Source organism: Habropoda laboriosa, unplaced genomic scaffold (genome assembly GCF_001263275.1).
Source record: "Habropoda laboriosa isolate 0110345459 unplaced genomic scaffold, ASM126327v1 scaffold32, whole genome shotgun sequence".
In the NCBI taxonomy this organism is placed as follows: domain Eukaryota; kingdom Metazoa; phylum Arthropoda; class Insecta; order Hymenoptera; family Apidae; genus Habropoda; species Habropoda laboriosa.
The window spans coordinates 751,522-775,046 of NW_017100135.1; the positions used below are offsets into that span (position 1 = coordinate 751,522).

General features: G+C 37.4%; 1 protein-coding gene across 8 annotated transcripts in view; it reads left to right on the forward strand.

The window, feature by feature from the left end:
• LOC108578753 (patronin) overlaps positions 1 to 21,170 on the forward strand; it is a 107,222-nt gene extending 86,052 nt beyond the window's left edge. Inside the window, exons 3-26 of one of the 8 annotated variants that reach the window (XM_017942144.1) lie at positions 281 to 496; positions 2,192 to 2,646; positions 4,333 to 4,448; positions 5,693 to 5,803; positions 8,111 to 8,192; positions 9,012 to 9,231; positions 9,293 to 9,797; positions 9,889 to 10,055; positions 11,622 to 11,798; positions 13,026 to 13,159; positions 13,257 to 13,410; positions 13,515 to 13,713; positions 13,829 to 14,061; positions 14,778 to 14,952; positions 15,076 to 15,356; positions 15,452 to 15,730; positions 15,809 to 16,045; positions 16,125 to 16,302; positions 16,868 to 16,987; positions 17,556 to 17,651; positions 18,072 to 18,170; positions 19,500 to 19,733; positions 20,195 to 20,477; positions 20,954 to 21,170. In XM_017942144.1, coding sequence (XP_017797633.1) covers positions 281 to 496; positions 2,192 to 2,646; positions 4,333 to 4,448; positions 5,693 to 5,803; positions 8,111 to 8,192; positions 9,012 to 9,231; positions 9,293 to 9,797; positions 9,889 to 10,055; positions 11,622 to 11,798; positions 13,026 to 13,159; positions 13,257 to 13,410; positions 13,515 to 13,713; positions 13,829 to 14,061; positions 14,778 to 14,952; positions 15,076 to 15,356; positions 15,452 to 15,730; positions 15,809 to 16,045; positions 16,125 to 16,302; positions 16,868 to 16,987; positions 17,556 to 17,651; positions 18,072 to 18,170; positions 19,500 to 19,733; positions 20,195 to 20,477; positions 20,954 to 21,098 — 4,896 coding nt within the window. In that variant the 3' untranslated portion in view covers positions 21,099 to 21,170. Of the gene's footprint in view, positions 1 to 280; positions 497 to 2,191; positions 2,647 to 4,332; positions 4,449 to 5,692; positions 5,804 to 8,110; positions 8,193 to 9,011; positions 9,232 to 9,292; positions 9,798 to 9,888; positions 10,056 to 11,621; positions 11,799 to 13,025; positions 13,160 to 13,256; positions 13,411 to 13,514; positions 13,714 to 13,828; positions 14,062 to 14,777; positions 14,953 to 15,075; positions 15,357 to 15,451; positions 15,731 to 15,808; positions 16,046 to 16,124; positions 16,303 to 16,867; positions 16,988 to 17,555; positions 17,652 to 18,071; positions 18,171 to 19,499; positions 19,734 to 20,194; positions 20,478 to 20,953 lie in introns of those variants that run through there. The other 7 variants (XM_017942152.1, XM_017942174.1, XM_017942167.1 and 4 more) reach the window with 7 other exon arrangements.
• The last annotated feature ends 2,355 nt before the right edge of the window (positions 21,171 to 23,525 follow it).

Sequence of the window (23,525 nt, forward strand, 5' to 3'; positions counted from 1 at the left end):
AGTCGAAATTCGAGAATAAAATTTCTGCATACTAAACTTCGTTTTCGAGAAGACATCGAAGATCACTTCGACTGAAATATTCTCGCAATTTGAAGCACCATTTAAAAAATTTCTATTTCAACTTTACCCTAAATGACGCTGTTCAACTTTCCCCTTCCTTCGTAAGAAACGCACAGCTTCTAGTTTCAGAAAAAGCGTAAAAATCGCCAGCTACGAAAGCGTCGAGGTTTTCTTTTCGGGTGGTTGTTTTATTACAATAGGCGCACGTTTGATGTTTAAGGATCAAGAACACCTGAAGCCGCAGATCGTCCATGCACTTTCCAATGCAGAGCTGTACTGTTTGGCGCTGGCAAACATCTATTCGGATCCAAATTACCACAATCAGAATCATTGCGGTATACTTCAAGCACTTGCCAGAAAGGGTGTTTACCTCGCGGAGCCGAACAATACTCAGCTCACCGAAACGATTCTCATTCAGAATTCACCACTCAAGATGGTAAGATAAATCAGCCTTGCATTTGTTGTACAAAAAACGAAATTGTTATATGAAACATAGGAAGATGTGAGAACAGCACTGATTATTGTGCCGATAATATTGTAACTTCATTTTCTTTTTTAATTAAATTTAACCCTTTGTGGACGGAGGGAGCACGTGCCACGTGAAATATGTAATTAGGTCGTTATTTCATTTTTATTAATTTTTTTAACTAAATTTCTATCAAAATTACATTTTTCTCAAATATATGTAAACGAGTTCATGGTCACGCCAGCTATTTTTATTAAAACTTAAAAATATGTGTTCATTGGTGTTTTGCGAAGGAATGTACGAGTCAGTCGTCCTCAAAGGGTTAGCACAATTTATAAGCTTCGCTTTGTGCACAGTTTTTTTTTTTTTCTACGAATTAACGTAATTAACGAATGCTTGCACTTCTGGTGTTTAAACGGAGAAAAATATGCAGAAAAAATGATGCATGCTGTTGTATCGTTAATAGTTACTCTATAATAAATCGTATGAAAGTGTATGAAAATTTTGAAGAGGTTTGATCAGAAAATACCTGGACTGTGCGTGTTACTGGAAGTATCTGGTACACGGAGAGAGAAGCTGACGTTGTACAGAGATTTACCGTGGTTTTTCTAATTCGATTTAAAACGAAGCTGATTGAAGTACAGTTTCAATGTTCAGCGAGAAGCAGTCACCTTTATTTCCCACCCACCGTACTCTCACTTCACTTGGCTTTGCGTAACTAATTTTCTGCTTTTGAAACTGAAGGGCTCGTTGAAAGGACGTACTTCGCAAAGAATTCTGGAGACAAAGAGATATTCAGAGGTTGATCTGAAAGCAATTCGTAAAAGTGCCTGTAAAGAGTGTTTTCAGAAGTATAAAAGACGTTGAAAACAATCTGTAGCTGCTACTAGGGGGGTATTGTGATTTGGAATAATTTTTTGTCAACATTTAAACACTCTGTCAGGATTGAAATATTTGCACAGTAAAAACTTAGCGATTGGAGGATATAAAATACGTTGAATATTGTAAAAAAGGCAATGTTAACTGGGGAAGACGAGTTAACTCGTCATTGGTTTACCAATTCTTAGAACACTACTCTATGTATCGAGCGATTATTCATTTTTAATTCTACTGTTATAATTTTCACTCATTTTTAATTGTAAACTAGAGTGATTCAATTTTTGTTTGAGTGGCGAACCCAGTTAACAGGTTAAAAAAGTACGCATTGCGAGGGTCCTCCATTTTGTAACATTTGTACTTTTCAAAAATTCCAGATGAAAGCTGAGAGTTACGTTTACATACTCTAAAAAAAATGGAAACTTTTCATTCAGTAGTTGTCCTGAAAAAAATTCCCAAACTTTCACTTATTTTCGGAAGCCTCACTGGGTCAAAAAAGACCCAAAGACCTTACGCCTAACAATTCCTATTACCAGCACGCCATTTAAACCTAGACAACAAACTTCCAACACAATGTTAAAGAAACACAAACCTGACAGCCACAAAAGTGATTAAAAAAATACCAAAGCGATGGGTCAGAAATGACCCAATCACCGCACAAGGGGGTCAATCGTTGCCAAATTTTCACAACGCGCCAGTCCAGTCCAGGTGTTTCTCTCGATGAAACCTCTCGTGTCTCACCTTCGAAACCATTGTATCCCATGAAAAATTGAACGTGTCGCATTGCAGTCTGCGCATATGGCTGTGATAGAAGGCCTGATGGTCTTGTACGCGAAGGAAGTAGTGACCGGTGATCGAGTGGTCTCGGCGATCCGGCGGTTCGATCCTCAGGCAGAGATGGACGTGCCAACGGATCACGAAAAGGGTCTCCTCCTTTGGATAAGTCACGCGTCTCACGCGTTGATCGCCAAGATTGAAACGGAGGACGGTGCTGGTGATAAAACCCGACTGCCAGAGCTGCCAGCCGCCAAGGACTTCCAATCGTTGTGCGACGGTGTCGGTCTAGCCGCTGTTGTGGCGTTCTATTGCCCCGGCGAGCTCAACTGGATGGACATCAGGGTGTCGAAGAGACCGTCGGTGGCGGACGCGTTGCATAATCTGTCGCTGGTCCACGCGTTTTGTAACAGATGCTTACCGTATTCGATTTTTCACATGCAACCCGAGGACGTGACGTACATGAGGGGGTAAGGTTCTTCGGGATCGAGCGAATTTTTCATCCCTGTTAATCCTTGACACGTTCGCGTCGGATGACGCACTGCTGCGTCTTTCGGGGGGGGTTTTTTTTTTTATTTGGGTACGAATGACGCAGATTTTCACTAATTTTCATCTGTATGAAAATTAATTTACAAAACGCTGTAAATGGTTCAATTTCTCTTTAGAAATGCCTCAACAGATGTTCCATGGATTAAATAAAGTTTCTTTGAAAAATATTAATTAGTTATAGCAGTTTTGTTTAGCGGATTGAAAGAAATAGACGCGAAGTCACGCTGTACCCGTGTCAAGTGTAGCCCCAAGCGCCCCGATGCGATTGTGTTAAGGGGTTTTCCTATTGTGACCGGTTTTTTTGCATTTTCTTGTAGTTTAACATCTCGAAAATATGTCTACGAAGTTTTGAAGCTTATTTTTCCAAATTTGCAGAGGTATATGCCTCGAAAAGAAGTGACCAAAAGTCAAGGGTTAACCGGGCTAATTTTTCGTGAAATTTTTTGCAAATGACGAAAACTGACTAACATGTTCACAATCTGAGATGGGAATGTATTCTTTGCTCGTACGTCCAAGAAATCGATACACGTGTCGCTTGTTCACCAAGAAACCAGAAGTCAAGGGTTAACCGGGCTAATTTTTCGTGAAATTTTTTGCAAATGACGAAAACTGACTAACATGTTCACAGTCTGAGATGGGAATGTATTCTTTGCTCGTACGTCCAAGAAATCGATACACGTGTCGCTTGTTCAACATTTTTAACACGTTCACTGCGGCAACTTTTTTCGGGGACTTTCCTATTTTGCGGTGTGAGACAAGTGTGCCTTGTAGCGGACCTTCTTATTTGATAATTTGGGACAAATACGCTCCGTACGTTTTTTTGTTATTTTATTATGGAAAGGCTGAAGGAATCAAGCGGAGAAAATAAAGAGGGTGCATTGGCTTGGTTCCTCTAATTTTTTCTCGGCTCCCACAATAATGGAAAAATTAGGGAAATGTCAGCTTAGAAGTTAGGAAAAGTTCAATATGAAAAACAGCGAACGTGTTAATCGAATTATTCCTTACACGTGAATAACACTCGTAATTTAATTGTCCATCTAAAAATTGAAACAAAACACTGTCCTCTGTATCGGAAGTTTAACTTCCGATTTTGGACTCTCCCGACCCATATGTGGGTCAGAGGATTGTGAACGTGTTAGCAGAGCTTACACGCGACGAAGAATGTGACTTCTAACGTGAATAGAAAAGATGGAATTTAGGGCAGAGGGATTTACCGAAGGTAAATAGACGATTGATCTAGAGTAAAATGCAGGGATAATACAGTAGAGGAAGTGTTTCTTAGCCAGTCAGAATCTTCTAACAATCTTTGAAAAAAATTCTTCTAAAGTTTTCTAAAAAAATTTCTAAAGGAAAAATATATTTAAATTGAACCAGCAAATTAAGTACTAAATGGAAACTCAGTTGGCGATTAATTCACGAAAGCGAAACTATGAAGAAATTTCCCATTTCAGTAGCCAATTCGACAATATTTTTCCGCAAATAAATTTGAAACAAATAGAACAAAACACAATATTTTACCCCCTTAATTTTCACTGCACTGTAACGAACGAAACAATAAACAAACTCGCTTGGCAATTCCGTTTAAACAGCACGTTTCTCTCTGCCAGGTCCATGAAGCAAAATTTAGTCGTGTTCCTTGCGGATATGTACAACGTATTGGAAATTCATCCGGCGAAATGCGTACGTTACCCGGGCGAAGAGAGGGCGATGCAGTTCTTAGATGGTACGTACAGTATTAAACAACAGAATGACGATTCCCGATAAGAAAAAAAAAAAAAAAAGCATTGGAAATATTTGTTCGACACGATGAACGTACCCTTTGAGCAGGAAGGGCTCATGAATATTCTGGTATCGGATTAATGTGATTGGTGAAGGCTGCGTACATTCTGTATTGGACTTACCCGTTCTATAATTTATTTTGTTATACTTTTTTCCATGGAACTCCGTTTCCGTTGCGAGCAATATATGTATGTGTATTCGTGAGATTTCGTACCAAAAGAAAGTTACAAAAGTTTTGTCGTTACAAATTGTGTCGTTTAAAACCTTGTCCAAAGTGACTTTCATCACACTTTCTACACTTTAACCCTTTCGTGACTGAATTATTTTTTGTATTAATCACGAGTGTAATGGATACTAAATTAAAATTAATTTCTGTTCGAGTAGTTTAGTAGACATTTTTTCCAATTTTTGATACGTCGAAATTGAAAAAAGAGAGAAATAGTCAAATCTGAAAAATTAGATAGAAATTGCTATGTAATACCATGTTTTGGATACGATAGCAATTTTTACACGGAAGAAATTACTCGTGCCGCATTATTCCCAGCATTTGAATATTCTCTGTGAAACGCTTTCGGTATCTCCCGATTCGTTGGTAACAAACGCACGACAAAACTTTCCCAAAGCTATCTGTACATGCATACCCGAACTTTTCGACCGTTTCGTTGGAAACGTTAGGAAAACACACCTATGCAAAAACGAGGGAAAAAGTGGAAGAAAGAAAATTGCTCGCAGTTGGAACGGTATCACGCTTTTTATCAGTGTCAGTACACACACTCGTTCCCAGTCTCGGATCCAGGTCCTTAGCAGCGACTAATAAAAACGCATCAGTATTCTTGTTTTTTTCTTTTTACATTGAAAAAAAGGAAAAGAACCAAAGAGAGAAGAATGTCCGGTGAGAAACTGTGTATACTTAACACACCAGTTTCAATAATAGACGTAATTCTTTCATTATCAAAGAACGGAGAAACATTTGACAAAAAAAGAAAAGAAAAACAACAACAAAACAAACAAAAACAACAGCGACGATCCTCCACGTAATTATAATATCACTTAATGTTAAAACTGTAATATTTCCATATATTTCTATGGCGTAACCTTCTTGATGCTTGACAACAACGCTATCCTCGCCTTCTTCTTTCGTCAACTTCCGGTTGCCAATGAACGAATACGGTGCGGTGACGGGTGCAGCCTGCCCGCGCAATAGTCATGGCGTAGCTCATAAAAGAAGTCTACCACAGTCTATAGCTCCGATACCTGATCTGAGAAGCAACCTCTCCGTATCCGCGCCAGGCTTCACAGGTACCCACACGTTACCAAACAACCAAAAATCATGAAACTAGGTGGTCTTCTCTTGTGAATCGCGTTCTTGCGGGCAATATTCGTGTTCGAGATTTCAAACGAGAATGAAACAATACGAAAAAAAAAGCAAAACAAAATAGAAGATTTCAATGGATAAATTAGGGGGTGAAAGAAAGTACACGCAAAGATGTTCCGATCTACCGAGAGATCAGCTCTGAAACTCTCAAATTTGTCGTTCGTTTTTTTTTTTTTTGGTTTTTAAAAATTAGTTTAATTTTCTTGGGTTTTCTGTTTTTTTCTCTCGATTTTCTTTGAAGTTAGATTACTACGTTTTAAATGCGACGCATTTTCGCGTTAGTTTGAACAACGAGGGAACAAAGTACCGTGAATACGTGCGCGAATTATCTCCGCTTGGGTATTATTGGTCTCGTAAAGAGTAGTACCGACTGAGGGTAATTGTATCGTTATCGCGACTGTGCGATGGAATACGAAAGAGTATAGGAGTATTCTTTTGTGCAGGAAAAACGTTGTTTGTTGCAGATTTTTCGAATGTAACGTGTAACTTAGAGCGAAGTTTCTTTAATTGATACACCTGAGTCTCTTTGAGTGCATTTTTGCAAATTTGATAACACTAGGTTTACGGACATTTCTTGTGTACCCATCTCTAATGACACGTTAAAAAAGAACAACATATTGTACACTATTAACTTACAAACGAAATTGTATGATGTTATATATTTCTATAAAATTTACAACAAGCGCAAATGGTAGGAGAGAAATGTAAACGATTTTATTTATATAATATTAAAAAAAAAAACCTTGAAAAAATAAATAAAACGTGTTAAGAAAAAGATACCCAGGTGTAATTGAACTAAATCGCATACAGAATTATTTCTCAATTTTCGTGCAAGTATATACGGTACTCGGTAGCTTTTCTCAACGACCGATATCGCGATAATTTCACAGAAACCATAAAAATAATTAAGTAAAATTAGATTTTTTAAATTCGTCACAATTCTACGCGACAGTAATTGTTCGCGTACTCGTATCCCGTTCGTCGAGTCGACACGGTAAACAAGTCGAAATTGTAAACGAACGTTCCAACTTGGGAACGATAAAACCGCCCGTTTGTTTCATTGAAAAAAATGCGTTGTGCATTTAAAAGGTGGGACAGATGTTTAGAATTAGCTGTGTAACAAAGCGCAGATATTACTTAGGCGCACTGCTTCTTACTAATCATATTATTTGCGTACCATTTAATGCCACGATGTTGTAACGATCCTTTAACTATTAATACAGGGACAGCATGGAACTGTGTCCGCGCATTTTTCGTCTCTTTTTTTTTTTTTTTTTCACGCCATAAGAAGAACTACGTATTATCTCATTTACGCCGTTTCGTTGCTGCTTGCGTTGATGTTAGCTTTCTGTTCCTTTCGGTTTGCACGATGTCTCTCTCTGTCTATCACTATCTCTGTCTCTCTTTCTCTCTCTCTCTCTTTTGTCTTGTGTCATATTGAGTGATGCAGGGAGAAGTCTGGACGATTCATTAATATAATCCACTCCATATTGAGTTAGTATACTTGTTTTGCAACGTACATTGTCTACGTTTATTGCGTGTTTCCGTACCTTTGTGTTTGTTTACCGGTGAGTTTTCTTCCTGTTTAATTTTTTGTTTTTTTTGTATCTGTTAATTTCACCTTTTTCTCTAAGTTTTTTCTTTTTTTTTACTTCTCGTAATATTCTGAACGAGTTGTCTATTTTGTGATGTATTTTACCACGATGATACTTTTAGATAATATATAGATTAGTTTTGTATAGCGTTTAATTAACTTTCGCCCATCTGACAAGTGTATATATATATATATTTTTTTTCTTTGATTTCCAGTGTATGATAATATAACACACCAGCTTTTGTTCTATAGAGAAGTTACATTGGCTCTCGAAAAATTCGTGTGCCATGAAATTTCTATAGTATATATGAAACCACGATGGGAATCGATCGTGATATGTGTTCGTAGCGATAGAACGTTTAATTTTCATGATTATGTTTTTTTTTTCTTTTTTCTTTTAGATTATAGCGCATAGAAATTTCGCACATGAATTTTATTCGGCGTGTGTGTCACTTTTACGCAACATGTTGATGTTTTCACACCGATTTTTTTTTCTTTTTTTTTTTCAAAGAATCCTTCTGAACTTACACTTCTTTTTCTCCCCCACACGTCAGAAGTGATTATTGATTTAGACATTGGTACTCTTTACCGGATACATGCGTGAAAACAAACGGTACAATGTTGAATTGTTTTCTAGTTGTGAAAGCACCGTCGTCCTCCTCTGTCAAGAAGTCGCAATCCTTGCAACAAACTGCCGAAAATTATTCTCACGATGACAGGTAGGTTTTTTGTTTGAATTAGTGCTGTATACTTAAAACACACGACTCTTCCACAGAAATTCAGCGTAGAATAATGAAGTTTTTATATTTTTGAAATAATGTGTGAAGGATATGTTTTTTGTAAATTTGGTTAACGCGTTGAGTGACGAGTGGATCATCGTTGGGCCACGTTAAGTAACGCGTGGGTCATCGATGGATCGCGTTAAATAGCGCGTGGGTCATCAATGGATCGCGTTAAATAGCGCGTGGGTCATTGGTGGACCACGGTAAATGGCGCGTAGTTCGTCAGTGGACCACGTTAAGTAACGCGTGGGTCATCGGTGGACCACATTCAGTGGCGCGTGAGTTATTGATGGACTCACATTCAGTGGCGCGTGGATCATCGGTGGACCACATTCAGTGGCGCGTGGATCATCGGTGGACCACGTTAAGTGGCGCGTGTGTCATCGGTGGACCATGTCCAGTGCCACGTGAGTCATCAATGTAATTCACGTTGGACTTTCCACTCAGATTATTTGGTAATTCGGTACAAAAAGAAAATTTGGTACAGTGCAATCATACCGTGGGTCTGAAATGACCCAGGTGCGCGTAGTGATACGTTTTCAATCCTTTGAAAAATGACATATAACGTGGGCCATCGGTGATCCACGCAGCTCGGCAGAAAAGTCACATAAAATCACTCGACGCGTTAAAATCCTTAAAAAGAAATCTCCCAAGTCTTGAAAAATCCGAGTGCAGGACGAAAGAACCAGCCTACACTCTCCTCCAAAGTCACATTTCTATTTCGTCCCATTTGCCTGACTTCTGGTCATTCCACAGACGAGCGGGGAGCGAAGAGAGCTTCGTAGTCCATCGTGGCAAAGGCATTCCTACGTTAAGCTCCGTAGCAGACGAGAAATCGGTAACTAGAGCAGACGCCGCTGGTCGGCCGAGCAACTGGGAAGATCAGAGAAGAAGCTCGTACGCTGGCCGACGATCTAGGCGTAACAGCGTCTCAGACGACTCTCAGCTGACTATAGAGAATTTCGGCGGATCTCAGGTAAAACGAACTAACTTACCATACTAAGGCAGCTTTCGAAAATCGACGTTTTTCTTCCCAGGACAATTTGCACAATTTCGGTAGAAATCCCGACAAAGAGGTCGGAGCGCACATAGGAAAACGAAGTACGACAGAACCGACGTTACCAGCGAGGTCCAGCGTTCAGGATGTGTACGGTAGCGGTGTGCAACATATTCTGTCCGATAACGGATACGACAAAGAAGAACCCGCGAGATTGAGAAGGCAAGCTTCGAACTCTAGCTTGGACAACGTTGCGCTCAAGCAAATTTTACATTCCAGCGAGAACGATAATTTGGACGGAGACACGTCCAAGTTAGCTAGCTTCGCGAACCTTAGCAGACAGAGCTCCGACAAGGGGATCAATCTGACGTACACGGAACAGGAACGCGACGATAACAAGTCGAATTTGTCGATTAAGAAACATGGCCAAACGAACGGTAATGGGAACGCGGAGAAGAAAACAACGTTCGCGACGTTACCGAACACAACCACGTGGCAACAGCAGAGCAATCAGCAATCGCAGCAGGTGGAACAACATTCTGCCGGTACGTATACATTGTGAATTGGTTTGAAGAAAGAGTAAAGATTGAACGGTTAGCGTGAAATCGATGAGATAAATAATACTCGTGCTGACAGACGAAAACGGTGGTAACACGATTATGGCCTCGCAACTGAATAATATTAGATTGAAGCTGGAGGAGAAACGACGGCACATAGAGAACGAGAAAAGGAGGATGGAGGTTGTAATGTCGAAGCAACGTCAGAAAGTGGGGAAAGCCGCGTTCCTGCAAGCTGTCACGAAGGTAAAAACCCAACGAAATTAAAATTTTCAAACAACGATCGCAAAACTTCACATTTACCATAATATCGAACATCACGATCGAATTTCAGCCAGATCAATTTTCATGGCCTATTTTGATGATTTGTTTCTCCTTCGTCGAGAGAGATATGCAAAAACGGTGTGTGCGCGTGTGTGACGATCAAATGAAATGTTTACAAAGCACCACGTTCCTCTTATTTTCATTTCGATTGTAGTGCAATGAAAAAGGTCGAATTGTTCAATTGTTCTTGTACGTGAAAGTAAATAAGAGGAAGATATTCGTTGGATCGAAACGAAACAGAACATTGAATACAGCCATGAGGTATTTGATATTTAGCCACGGGTGTTTAGTATAGAACAACGTATAATTGTATTGTGTGTCAGATACATCGAACAGTTTCTTTTTCTTCTGCAACGAAATTTCGTTCTAGACTTGACAAGCAACTCGATATATTTATTGTATATTTGCCTTATACGTTTTATTTCATTTCATATATCTGGCTGTATTATTGATATTTGATTATTTTCAAGTAGCGTTGCAAGCGAGCTTGCGATAATAATGTTTTATTTCAGGTAAATGCCGCATATTTTTTTTTCCCCGATACTTGTTCGTTTTTTTTTTTTTGTTTTTTTTTCCCTCCCCCTATCGTCTGTCCCTGTTATTATATTATCAGCTTCTGAAGTAATGAATTTTTGTGTGTAGTTGCAAATGCGACATAATCTCGACGCCTATCATGGTTAATGCAGATAATCTTTATTGCCAGCTATACTATTGTAATACCGTTTTTTTCTTTCCCATCTTTCAGCTGTACTTGGTGGTAAGTGCATGCTGATACTATAAAGTTCTATATTTGTTACAGAATTACAAAGTTTAAACGTAGTCCTACACACTTTGTGCAATGAAAATAGGCTATCAATTTCCTGGATGCTGTCCTCGTTTATTCCGTTTTTCACATTCTCATGTAAAAAGATCTGTCTCCGAAGAAATATTGTGAATATTAAAAACGTATAACATATTTCGATTAACCTGGTGAAGGTGTGCATGCATTTCACGTAATAGCTGTTTACCTACTTTAACCGAGAAAAAGTTACATTCAAATCGATCTACTTCTTATCTATTGATAATCACTTGATAAAGAGATTTAGACGAGATGAAATTTTAACAGTAGTATCTAGCAACAGATTATCCGGGAACTTAGAGAATAACAATAAAAAGAAAATGCTACTAGTACCTTTTCAAGATTTTCAAATAATAGAGTAGAGATATTTTTCACTTTAGTCCAAGACGTGCACTGTAAAATCTATTTTCTTAAAAAAAGAGAAGGGGGGGGGGGAAGAAATTGTCAAATTGTGCAATAGTTAAGAAAGAGCCATTGGCAATGAAGTATTTGCAAGTCTTTGAATTGGCTTTGGCATTTAGTGCTTGAATGTAACGTATACTTGGCTGTGGAGAAGTCCGACCATGGTGTGTGGTGGTTGATGACATATTGGACTCGGCATATGCGGACTCCAAGTACTTAACAAGGCACGGTGCTTGGGCTGGTTGCAGGGTAAGGTTAAATCTCCCTCTTCATCAACATCTGGGGGGGACAGTCCGGCTGAAATCGGTCCCCCCACTCCTGTAACCTCCGGATCTTCGGGGGAGACCCCGACAAGTGTTTCCGAGACGACCCCTGTAACCCAACAACCCTCTCAAGAAAAACCACAGAGACCCTTCTCGCTCAAGGTACGATATTACACGACAAAATGTTCCTGTAGATGAACATTTGAAAAGAGAAATATAAATCGCTGATTTGTCTACCAATTTTACATACATGGCTTAATGTATGGCTTCTCTAGACATTCGATGACTTCCTTTTGTTTTTATATACTTTTGCTTTGGAGAGAGAGAGAGAGAGAGAGAGAGAAAAGAAAAAAGAAAGAAAGAACAGTAGAAAGGTTTTGAGAGTACTTATTTTTAATTCTTAATACGTAAAAATATATCAGGAGCAATGATAATATGCCTTAGTGTGCTGCAAGTAAGGTAGAACATGTGCTTCCTATAATTTCTTTTATTTAGAGGATAATTTCAGTTTGAGTTTCTTTAATAATGAATGATCATTCTGCTTCTTGTTGCTTACATTTAGTAATAGAGGAAAACGAAACAGTCCCAACGCATTCTGTGGTCTTTGATCGAATTTACCACTCTCTGTTCCCACGTTTCAACGCAAATCTTGTACAATATCGCTCTCGGAACGCATGGTACAGTACTAAACACTCCCTGGACAAGAATCTATAGAAATGTGTTTGAAATTTTCATTTAAATTTGTTGTTTGTGGTGGTGGTTCATTACACTTGTACTCTAAAACATGCTCTGGCACAAATACATTAACAACAAAACCAGTCTGATGTTACTGGACTGATGTACTTATTGTATGAATACTTTCAAGTGGACTGATTTTAATGCTATATATGTACGTTTTTACCTGGGTAGTTGATTGTAGACATTGGTCTGTTTTGTATTGTAACCATATTACTTAACTATTTCAAACGAAAATCAAGGGCAATCTGTTTAACACTCATAGTTACATAAAAGCAAGGTTTATAGATTGTTTCTAATCTCTAGGTCGTCGACATAGAGGATCTTCATATTAAATAATCACCAACAAATAGTATTCTATTATCTTCCACGCAGATCAATTTCCTAATGTAAATGTGCATCTACAAGTAAACTGTGTATTTTTTAATAGAAATATTTGTGTACTTTGCAAAATATAATAGAGTAAGCATATATATATGTAACGTATAATAGTAAGCTATAAATGTGTTACCAACTATGAAATACAAAAGGGAATGTGATGTAAAACACTTGAGCATATCTTGTAGGTGTACACAATGTCCAAATTATCAGTGAACAATTTTCTTTACATTTGTCCAAGTAATAATCGTTCAATATTTATACCAATGACTACAGGAAATTAGCGAAGATGTTCGAGACGTTGAACACAAATGGTTGGAGCATGACGGTAATGCACCGTTCATTGAAACAAGACGTACTCCAGATATTGAAAATATGGATCTCGAGCAGTACCATCAGTCTATATCGCTGTCAGTATTTGTCTCCACTTTTCTTTTTTTAAATCTTCTCACGTGATTGGCTTCTTTGGACTTTATTGAATAGGCAATACCGAATATTTTTTCACAGAATGAATACCAGTCTTAGTGAAATACAAGCTGACATACAGCGTTTAGCAAACCAGCAAAATCAGATACAGCAGCAGCATTTAATGACACAGCATCAACAACAAATGCAGCAACAGCTTCAGCAGTTGCAAAGTCTTAGTCAGCAACATATGCAAGTATGTGGTATCTGTGTTTTAATCACATTTCGTTTTGTATTTATTCTGTGCGCACTACCTTGCAATATCAATTTTTCTTTTCTTTTTTCCTCTATTATGTTTAGAATTATGGAATGACAACCATAAATCCGTTAACATCGAAATTACAAGAGCCTCAGCAGTCACAGTTCTACTTACACGATCAGCCACAATTACAAAGACGAATGTGGGGTCAACCACCTCCGACGCAAAGTTTAGCAAATGAAATGTCTACCGTAGGCTATCAACAACCAATGGATCCACGATATAATACTCAGCCAACCGGTATATATGTTTTCATGAATTAACGTGTAATCTAGATTAACGAATGTCGTCACGGTGTTTTGAATAGAAACGTTTATACGTCCTCCGAACGTGTTCACAATTGCACAATTTATAGCTTATCAGCAAGATATACGCTTGTATCAAGACACACGGAATTGGGGAACGCATTCACCTCAACAGAAAGGATTTGTTTTACACGATGCTCCTCAGGAACCGAGGTACCTCAACGGTGGGGATCATAGTCTTTGTAATAATCAAATGAGTCACCCTGGTTCTACATATCCATCATCCGCGTCTATCTTTAATCAAACGCCACCATCTTCTGCTAGTCCGCAACATCGTAATGCTGTGAGTACGATAATTTTTCAACTATTATTTTTATAGTAACGATTGTATCGCAACGTCGGTACCAAGTGGCGGTAATTAATAAATAAATATTAAAAACCAACTTTATTGTTAACGTTTGTTTCATATTTTACGTATGCATATTTTAAAGAAAATACGAATAAAATTGTAAATGAATGTAGAAATAAGAAAATTGTGTTAAAAAAAAAAAAAAAAAAACATGCGTATATGTATATTAATATATTGATATCCTAGCAGTCAGTTTCGATTAAACCTCGAAATCACGTGTGAACGTTGGTATTGCATATTGTTCTCTAGTTTTTTTGGTCAGTTAGGTAGTAAACGAATTGCTTCATGTATATAAGCAAGCAGCAGTCATGGAACCAGTTAGTGATGTAATGCACATTTATAGATACTCTTAACACTTAGTATTGCAGACGATACTCGCATTCAAGTTTCGACGTTCGAACGCTTCTCTTTACTTGTGAAACTTATCTGCTTCATTTTCTCAGTTATTTTATAATACTAAAAAATGCGGTTTTTTCATTTATCTAGTTTTACTAGTTCACATAATCACTATTACGAGGTTCGTTTATTCGTAATAATTTAAGACAGTGTAGAATTGTTCGAAATTTATCGTGTGATTTGTACAGTGCTGTGTGTGTTATCTTAATGTCGTTATTATCAAATTTTTCTCTATTATCAATTTTACAATATAGGTTCATCGTATAAGTCAGTTAATGAGCGAAAGTCCAGAACCAAAAAGGCCAACTGTACATCACATACCAATTAAGTGCGAAAGTCCTACCGAGAAAAGACAAGTTACTGCGTTACATGCACCTGTTCCAGCTCCACCTGTTGATGATATGAAGCCTCAAAATATATCATTTATCGGTAAATATTTGTTCACGTTCATTTCAGACCACCGTGTTGTCACGCTTAACATTCTCGAGGAAATTCATCACGCTTGTTTCTGTTGCCGTTTTCTTTTTCTTTATTCGTTCATCTGTTTTGAAGGAAATGACGATGAGCTTACACAAGGTATAAGAGGTTTAAACATCACGTCTGGCAGCCGCACATATAGAATTCCATCACCAACTAGACCTTCAATATCGCGTAATTCATTTCAACCTCATCCATCATTAAGAGAAGCGACACCATCTCCGTCAGGTACTCCAGAGGTAACACCTTTAGATCCGACGGATGCTGGGGAGAAAGGATTCTATATTTGCTTCGACAACGATGCACCGAAGAAACCGAAACCAACTCTTCGAGTTAAAAGAACATCTCCAAAAAAAGTAAATGTGTAATGATGTTCTGAAAAATTCTAAGTTCTGAATATGGAAGTATTGTTTTATTAAAAGTGGAATTTTTCATATTTTTTTTTTCGAAGGAGAGAATTGTATCGTCGTATGTTGAAAACGAAGATTTCACGATGCGCCCTGATTCTCCTGCTAGTGCTATTGATAGACAGAAGCAATTGGAAGCTCAGCGAGATTTAGATCGAGAAAAAGTGCTTGCAATAGCGGAAAGAGAGTTTATGCAAGACATAAGATATAGAGAATTACAGAGAAAAGCGGAAAGAGAAAAGCAACGACACGAGAGCATTGAAGAAGGTCGACAATCCGGAGTTGGTTTAATAATCGGAAATCAACTTGCAAATCCTGATCCAGTAAGATTTACTTGTCGAACGTTACAAGCTTTATTGTCTTTCATGTCTAATTTTAATATTAATTACGTATTTTTGTAGAATTCACTGGATGAAATGGAACGAAAGAAGGAACGTATAATGCTCTTGTCGTTGCAAAGAAGGCGGCAGCAGGAAGAACTGAAAGAGAGAAAGGAGGTAGAGGCACAAGCACGTCGAGAACAAGAGAAATTAAAAGCAGAAGAAAAAGCCCGTAAAAAAGAAGAGGAAAGGCAACGAAGAGCGGCTATTTTAGAACAGCATAAAGTAAAGAAGGCGATAGAAGAGGCAGAGAGAGAAGTGTGCACTCTTTCTAAGTTTTCTGTTATCAATATAGTCTTAATTAAATTAGTCATTAAAAATCGTTATTGTTATTTAGGGCAAGGTTATTGATAAAGAACTTCTCAATGCAATAAAGCCGACAAAATTGCGCAATAAGACTGCAACAACCCGACCACGACCGAAGACAATTCACGTCGATGCTGGCGCGGAGTTGGATTCGGGGGCTCTTACGCCAAGTCGCGGGAAAAAGGGTTCTTCTTCGAATTTAAGTACAGGTATGACATCGCGTTTAACGTGATTTGGTAGTGTCGTTGCAATGATCAGTGTTTCTTGGAGATTATTCGACGTACATGAGAGAAAATTAAGTAGTATAGATATATCTATGTGACATAGTTCATTACGTCACATACCAAGTCATCTCCAAGATAACAGTTACCACTGCTATCGTAACAAGTGTATTCCTTTGTTATAATCTTCTAATAGTGACAGTTTCTCAATGTTGTAATGTAATTGCATTCATTCTTTGCATGGCGAAAAATTAAAAGTCAGAAAGGTTTTATTTTTCTTTTTTTCTTTAGTAACGCCATCTTTTTTTTTCATACTGAGTTTTTTTTCTTTGTTGTTATTGTTTTCTTTTCCTTTTTTTTCTATGAGATCTCACCCAGTCACAGTTCCACAAGCTCCAAAATTTTCTCGGCTATGCTAGTTTATCCGTCAATCGTTACAAGACGGAAATGTCATACAACTGATCTCATATATTCATAGACTCTTCCATTCGAATAAACTAGAATAGTAAAGAAAATTCGAGCTGATTGTTTTGCACTAACACACTTACTGTAGCGTCGCTGACCTCCCCGACGATGAGGCGAGACTACTACCGAGGCTCGCAGGACAGTCTCACTGCTGCCCATTTCGATGAACGACGTTCCGGCCCTCTTTATCGGGGCGGCAGTCTCAGGGGTATGCACAACACACACTCTCTGACTCGCATTCGTATCTGAAACATCACAATATATATATATTTGTTAGCTTTTTGGTAAGAAAAGATTACATATGAAAAGCTAAACAAGTAATAAATTCTTAGACTCTTCAACGTCTTTTTATGGTTATTAACAAGTTTGATTGGAGTGTACTGCTTCTACTTGCTACTTACAATATATAACGATAAATTTAAAAAAAAGAAAGATTAATCGATTGTAACAAATTACCTTAACAGAACAACATAATATATCATATATTTTACCAAATGTATTACTACGTAAACCGGATTGAAAAATAATAATACTTGACGATATATATTTCTATTCGATAATTTTCTCCAAAATTTATTCATTTTCAACGTTTGAATGATCTATGTTATGGCACTTTTCCTTTTCGTAAGATTATGCATGCTTCAAATTATTTCTTTCGAATATTTATTTATTAGTGTAATGTCGTAGCGAAGACATATTATTAAAAATATTTACGTAGTATCTAGTATCGTCCTGGAGAGGAACTAACTGATTGTAATAGAGGTACCCTATTTTAGTATCTTCCGTAGATTCGCCCGACGACGGTAGAGGTTCTTCGCCTTGTCGAAGTATGAATCAACTTGGTCGACGTGGTTCCTACAAAACGTCCAGAGGTGGGTTGATCATTATTTATAGAAAGAATGCCGTATCATGTTCCTTAAACGTTTGGCTTCATGAAAAGTAGACTCGTTGCAGGATGTATCACTGGTATGGGCAGCTACGTATGAATCTTACAATGTTGAATATTTCATTAGTGTTTGATTATTCTCCAAATTACCTAAGTAAGGTTATTTAAGGGTATGACTTTATTTTTAAGTAGCGCCTTATAGTAGACATCTTTCAGTTGGAACGCAACATTGTTCTGCACCAACCTGCACCGGCTACCTTGAGTTTATTGATGTTCCTAGTGGACATGGCTCGTAGTTAGACTCTGCCCCTGATGCAATGACGTACGATTGAAGCATCCCCTACTATTAATCTTTGATCGTACATAGCGTTTGGAATGTAACAAGGTAAACATTGCATTATTGCAGATGTGCAGGAGCCTCAGCAACAGGTTAGAGGCAGGCCTAAATACCCAAGTTACCAAAACTTTAAGGGGAGAAAGTCTAATTCCTTGATGAATTTGTGTGGTAAGAAGCACCAGTGACTTGGAATACGTTTAATTCCCCCTTCTATCGTGCAACAGTATATTTTACGTGTCCCGTACACCGTTCCAATATTTTGTAGGCTATAGCATTATACACCACGTAGTCGCATGGTGGCAGATTGGAGCACAGGTGGCAGTGATATACTTACACGCATACACCAACAGCACATTATTTATATGTATTCGAAATTCTATCTGCCGATCTTATATTTCATTGCTCGAGAAATAAATTATACACGTAATAGTGTTTCTCATTATTTCTTTTGCTTCACGGTTCTTCTCAAGAGCAGATGAAGTTTCGATTCTCATTCACAGGATAACTCATTTGCTGCAGTAGATACAATTAAGTTGACGCTTGTTGGGCTTATTGTTGTGCAGCACTGGTTGTGGGTATCGATATTTTCAGTGTTTTTCAGATTATTGTTGGTGGTTCCAGCTTCCATTTAATAACCTTACACTCTGACTCACATTTAGGTCCTGTATCATATGGTTATCCTATCACTTACGTTAAATATGTATTTGTTCTGTCATTCCTCTCTATTTTTATTTCCAGGTATTATGGTATAATACGGCATAGTAAATTCATCATAACGGTAAAATATCGTTTCTCCTCTCGGTAGAACTCATAAAGAGCTGCATGAGAGTTAACGCAAATCTTGTATGATCGTTAGGTGAATTTGTTATGCTTCGTTTGTCCGCCTATAAAGAATCACAGATTTATCATTAGCAATCATACGTTTCGCTGCAAGTGAATCTTGTCCATTGTGTTCTTTGGTCGCGTGTTACAAAAGATTTTAGATGAAATAGTCACCCGGTACAGATACTGTGAAAGTCATCGTCGTTCGTTCTCGAAATTCCTGACAAAATAGTACCTTAGATCGTCTTTAGAATTACAAAGAGCTTCCTCAGTTTCACTTTTTTCTTTTCTTTTAACAAGTTAGACGACACGCATAGAATTCAGAGAGATCTTTTTTTTTTTATTATTATTGTTCGTACGTTATATAAATACTTGTTGAAGTTTTTGTATTGGACGCAAGCTATGAAGATGGATACTGTTGAAGGTCCTTCGTAAGTCAATCTAACAAAGTGACTAATATCTCACGGTCTATAATCAGGGACTAACCGTTTTAGTAATTAATAGAATTGATTACGTTCAAATTCCTTCTTGCTTGGATGGGTATAAAACGTTTTACATCAGACTTTACTGTTCAAAGGCCGCATCTCTTGTCCTTTATCTCGTCAAAGGGACACGTACATTCGAACCTTTTTTTTTTTTTATTTCTATCTTCATATACTAAGCTTGCGTTCGCAGGTTCGAGTAGTGATCAAGACGGTATGATGTGTCGATACACAGATACGGACAGCGGACTGGGCCGAGCAACGCCGCCAAGGAGAGCACCGAGTCCAGGAATGGGCAGCATGAGGCATCTTCCATCGCCATCGGGTCCTGGCTCTCTACCTCCCGGCTTGATGACCAAGAGGCGGATGTTCGATGACGGTAGCAGCGACGTTAGTAGCACGCCAAGTTCAATGATGGACTACAACGGTGAGGAAACTCGCTTACAACACTCTTGTTGCTTTCACACCGAGGTGCAAGGTTCATCAGTTAACTTGCACTTATTAAGGTCCAGTGTCTTCTTTTGATGGTAGTTTTATTTGAACTTTTTGTGCTACTTGTAAATATATCTAACACAATGTGAAACATAAAAGAGAAATAATAATTTGGATGTTAATGGGTTGCAGCTGTATTCCATCACTTGCTTTATGGAAATGTGTGAATTGTATATTAAAATATATTGCTTTAACTTTTTGTGACACTTGTAAATAACGTAATGCACTTCATTGGAAGCTATGAGTTTGTTTCTTTACTACACTATTAAGTGTCAGATATTAAAAAAGATATAATAATTAGTTCAATGAATTATAAATGGAAACATATTACTTTCTTTATACTTGTGATTTAACGTATGTGTTCTAATACCTATCCTATCACTGTTTTGTCAACAGGTCCAAGATTGTATAAGCAACCAACGACCAAGTCAAATCGTGGCATTATGTTGAACGCTGTTGAGTATTGCGTGTTCCCAGGCACGGTAAACAAAGAAGCGAAGAGAAGAGTTTTAGACGAAATTGCGAGATCGGAAAGCAAACACTTCCTTATTTTATTTCGAGATGCTGGCTGTCAATTCCGGGCTCTCTACTCATACTGCCCAGATAGAGAAGAAGTATCGAAATTGTACGGTACTGGACCGAAGCAAGTCATCGATAAAATGTTCGACAAATTTTTCAAGTAAGTTTTCTCATCTTCTCGGACCAGTTCCTATTACCTTTGCAATCTCATTGTATACTGTAATGTTATCTTGTTATGCAAGAGCATTGAATATGAGAAAAATATGTATAGAACAAGGAAATGTTTCCTTCTAACGTAAGTTGCATTATTGATTATTAATTATTAATTGTGAATAGATGGTTAGAACAGAGCCTAGAAAATTAGTTCTCATTTTCTTACAAAAATCACTTTAATTTGTTTAGACCATGAAATTATCACCCTTTTTATATGTGTACTAGATGCTTATATGTTTAATAAGAATAGAGAATCGAATTTAGTAAATAAATTTTCTCAGTGTAATAATTAAAATTTTTAATCTATGTTTATTTAATAACATACAGTATATTATAGAGTTTAAGGAAATAATCAAATAGCTCTATGTTCTATGTAAACCTGTTTTTATGTATATCATATGAAATGTATTTCTGTGCTTTTAGATACAATTCGGGGGGGAAATGCTTTACACAAGTTCACACAAAGCATCTGACTGTGACCATAGATGCCTTTACGATACACAATAGCCTTTGGCAAGGTAAAAAGGTGAATTTGCCGAACAAGAAAGACATGCCTCTCGTCATATAGTTTTACACAAGTGTCACACTTAACATTATGCTACTACGCCCTCTGTTGTTCATAGTTACTATTTTAATACAGGCCCATATTAAATTAATGCAAACGTTGCGTTCTTAGTCAATTTTATAAGGACAAATGATTGATGCTGACTCGTAGACACGGGCGTGCAATCATTTTCAGCGTTTTCTACGATTGCATGCTACATCAAACGGCGTATTGTTACCATGTATATGTTTTTTTTTTCTCTTTTTATAATTTGTTCTATCTATCTCTTCTACTTCCTGTACTTCTTTTGTTTTTGTTTTTCCTTGTTTTTAAGTTAGCGTTGGCATCAATCACTGTGTCGTAAGATTACCAATATCTAATTAATAGGAATGGTTTGTTGTCAGTATCTAATATCTTTGCGGACTAACTTTCGACGTGTAACCGCCTTGTAATCGTGTAAGCTACTGTGTTGTAAATGAAAGTTGTGACTGATGTAAAAGGTATTAATTAATTTTTCTTATAATCGTTTCTCCTTTTTCGCTAAGAGAGGCAGGGCTTTCATGAATGACACGTTAAGCGAACGTTTCGTCTTTATATTGCATAAAGTAATTCGCACATGTTTCCCCGTTACGCGTAAATTAAAAATGCTCTTTACGAATCGCTAAACGCAAATGGAGGATCATTAATTTGAACGTACTTCTGACAAAATCGACAAAAAGATTCGAGTTCTTCTTTGTTTGATTTTTGTATTCTATTAATTTCTATTTAATGTAATTGAAAAGATACGAAAAAGAGAGATAATGAAGCGCGCTTGCTTTGCATGAAAATTTAATTTTTAGCACCGTAAGTTCTTCGTATTTTTTTATCAAAAGATTCGAAGCTCAATATTGTTTTACACGATCCTTGTGATTGTCTTAATGTTTATTTCTCATCGTGCATCATCGTAGTCCAATGCGAATTAATGATTCCTCGTTAAAGCATGAGATTTTTGCAGCTGTTGACGGTTGCAACAGCGTACGTATATAGGTAATGTAATTCGTTCGTTGAAAAGCGTTGAGAAGAACCAGCTCACGGACAAAGGAACAAAGAGAGAAAAAAATAATAATGTGGATTTGTAAATAAATAAGTTGATTCTGATTAGTGAAAGAGAATACCAAATCAGCCTTAAGATCGATCTGGATGTAATTGATGTTCATGCGAGGATGTTTTCCTTTAACCGTATAGGTACATCGATTATAATTTATACAAATGCCTCATTGATTTGAATATCTTGAAGCGAGTTTTGTGAAGTGTGCATCGGTATAAGGTTATATACTTGTAAGGATTTGAGAAGGGAGAGAATGAGACCGTACCAAACAGTACCAATATAGAAAAATTCGATTTTCGGAGAGAGAGAGAGAACAGTAATAATGATTTTGGTAACTGATAAGGAGATGGTGTCTGAACGTGAAAACGACCACGAATTAGTGACATCTTCGATTGAATTGCTCTTTTTTTTTTTCCTGCGCGCAATACATACTTATTTTTTACGATGTATCGAACAGTTTGAAGCCTTGTAATAGTTTCGAGCATTGTAAGAGGAAAGCAGAAGATGGTTGGGATAATAGAAGCACCGAAATAACGAAAAAAAAAAAGAAAAAAAAAAGAATTGTATGCAGTTTCCTTTGTTTTAATTAAATAATTTATTTAAATGTCCTAGGCCTAAATGTTTTTTAATCCAACGTCCATAGTCTGCGTTCCTCGTAATCGAGAAAAGTGACTTTGGAAAGGGCGTTAACGATATTATTTATGAATGTCATAGCGGGTATGCTTGCAAATTTTAACGAACTGGACTAATGTTTAACCCATTCATAAGTTAGGTGGTCCCCTTAACGAGTTTTGTCAACAGTATATGGATCCTTTTTCTTCGAATGGCGATCGTTCTCTTTTCTTCTTCTTTTTAGTATGGTTCTCTCATTTCCTAATGACGCAACGTGTCAGTCCCATTTCAAACGAAACGAAACACGCGGTTCTCGTACTGTATATGATGAATAATTAGCATAATAACGTAATAACGCAAGAACTATTTATTGTGCCATAAATTGCAAATGTCCGCCGTTCGTGTGGGGCTGGCACTTGACCTTCCAATTTGATTCTTCGATCCTTTTAACGCGTATACAATTCGTTTGTCGATAATATGCCGATAGGACGAATGGATAGAGATTAGATAGAGGTAAAATACAATTTTTGTACAGAAGTATGGAGGGTCTATCCATTATAGTATTTTCCTTTTCTTTCTTTTTTTCGTCGCATTCGTTGCTTAAGTCATATTTAGCGTGTATATCGTAGCGTTTATTAATCTTCGGTTCGTCCGATATTTGTATGATGTATTTTTTAGCTTGACGGGCATGTGCATGGGATTTGGAGCGATAACCGTTATAAGAAACAGCAAAAAAAAAAAAAAAAAAAAAA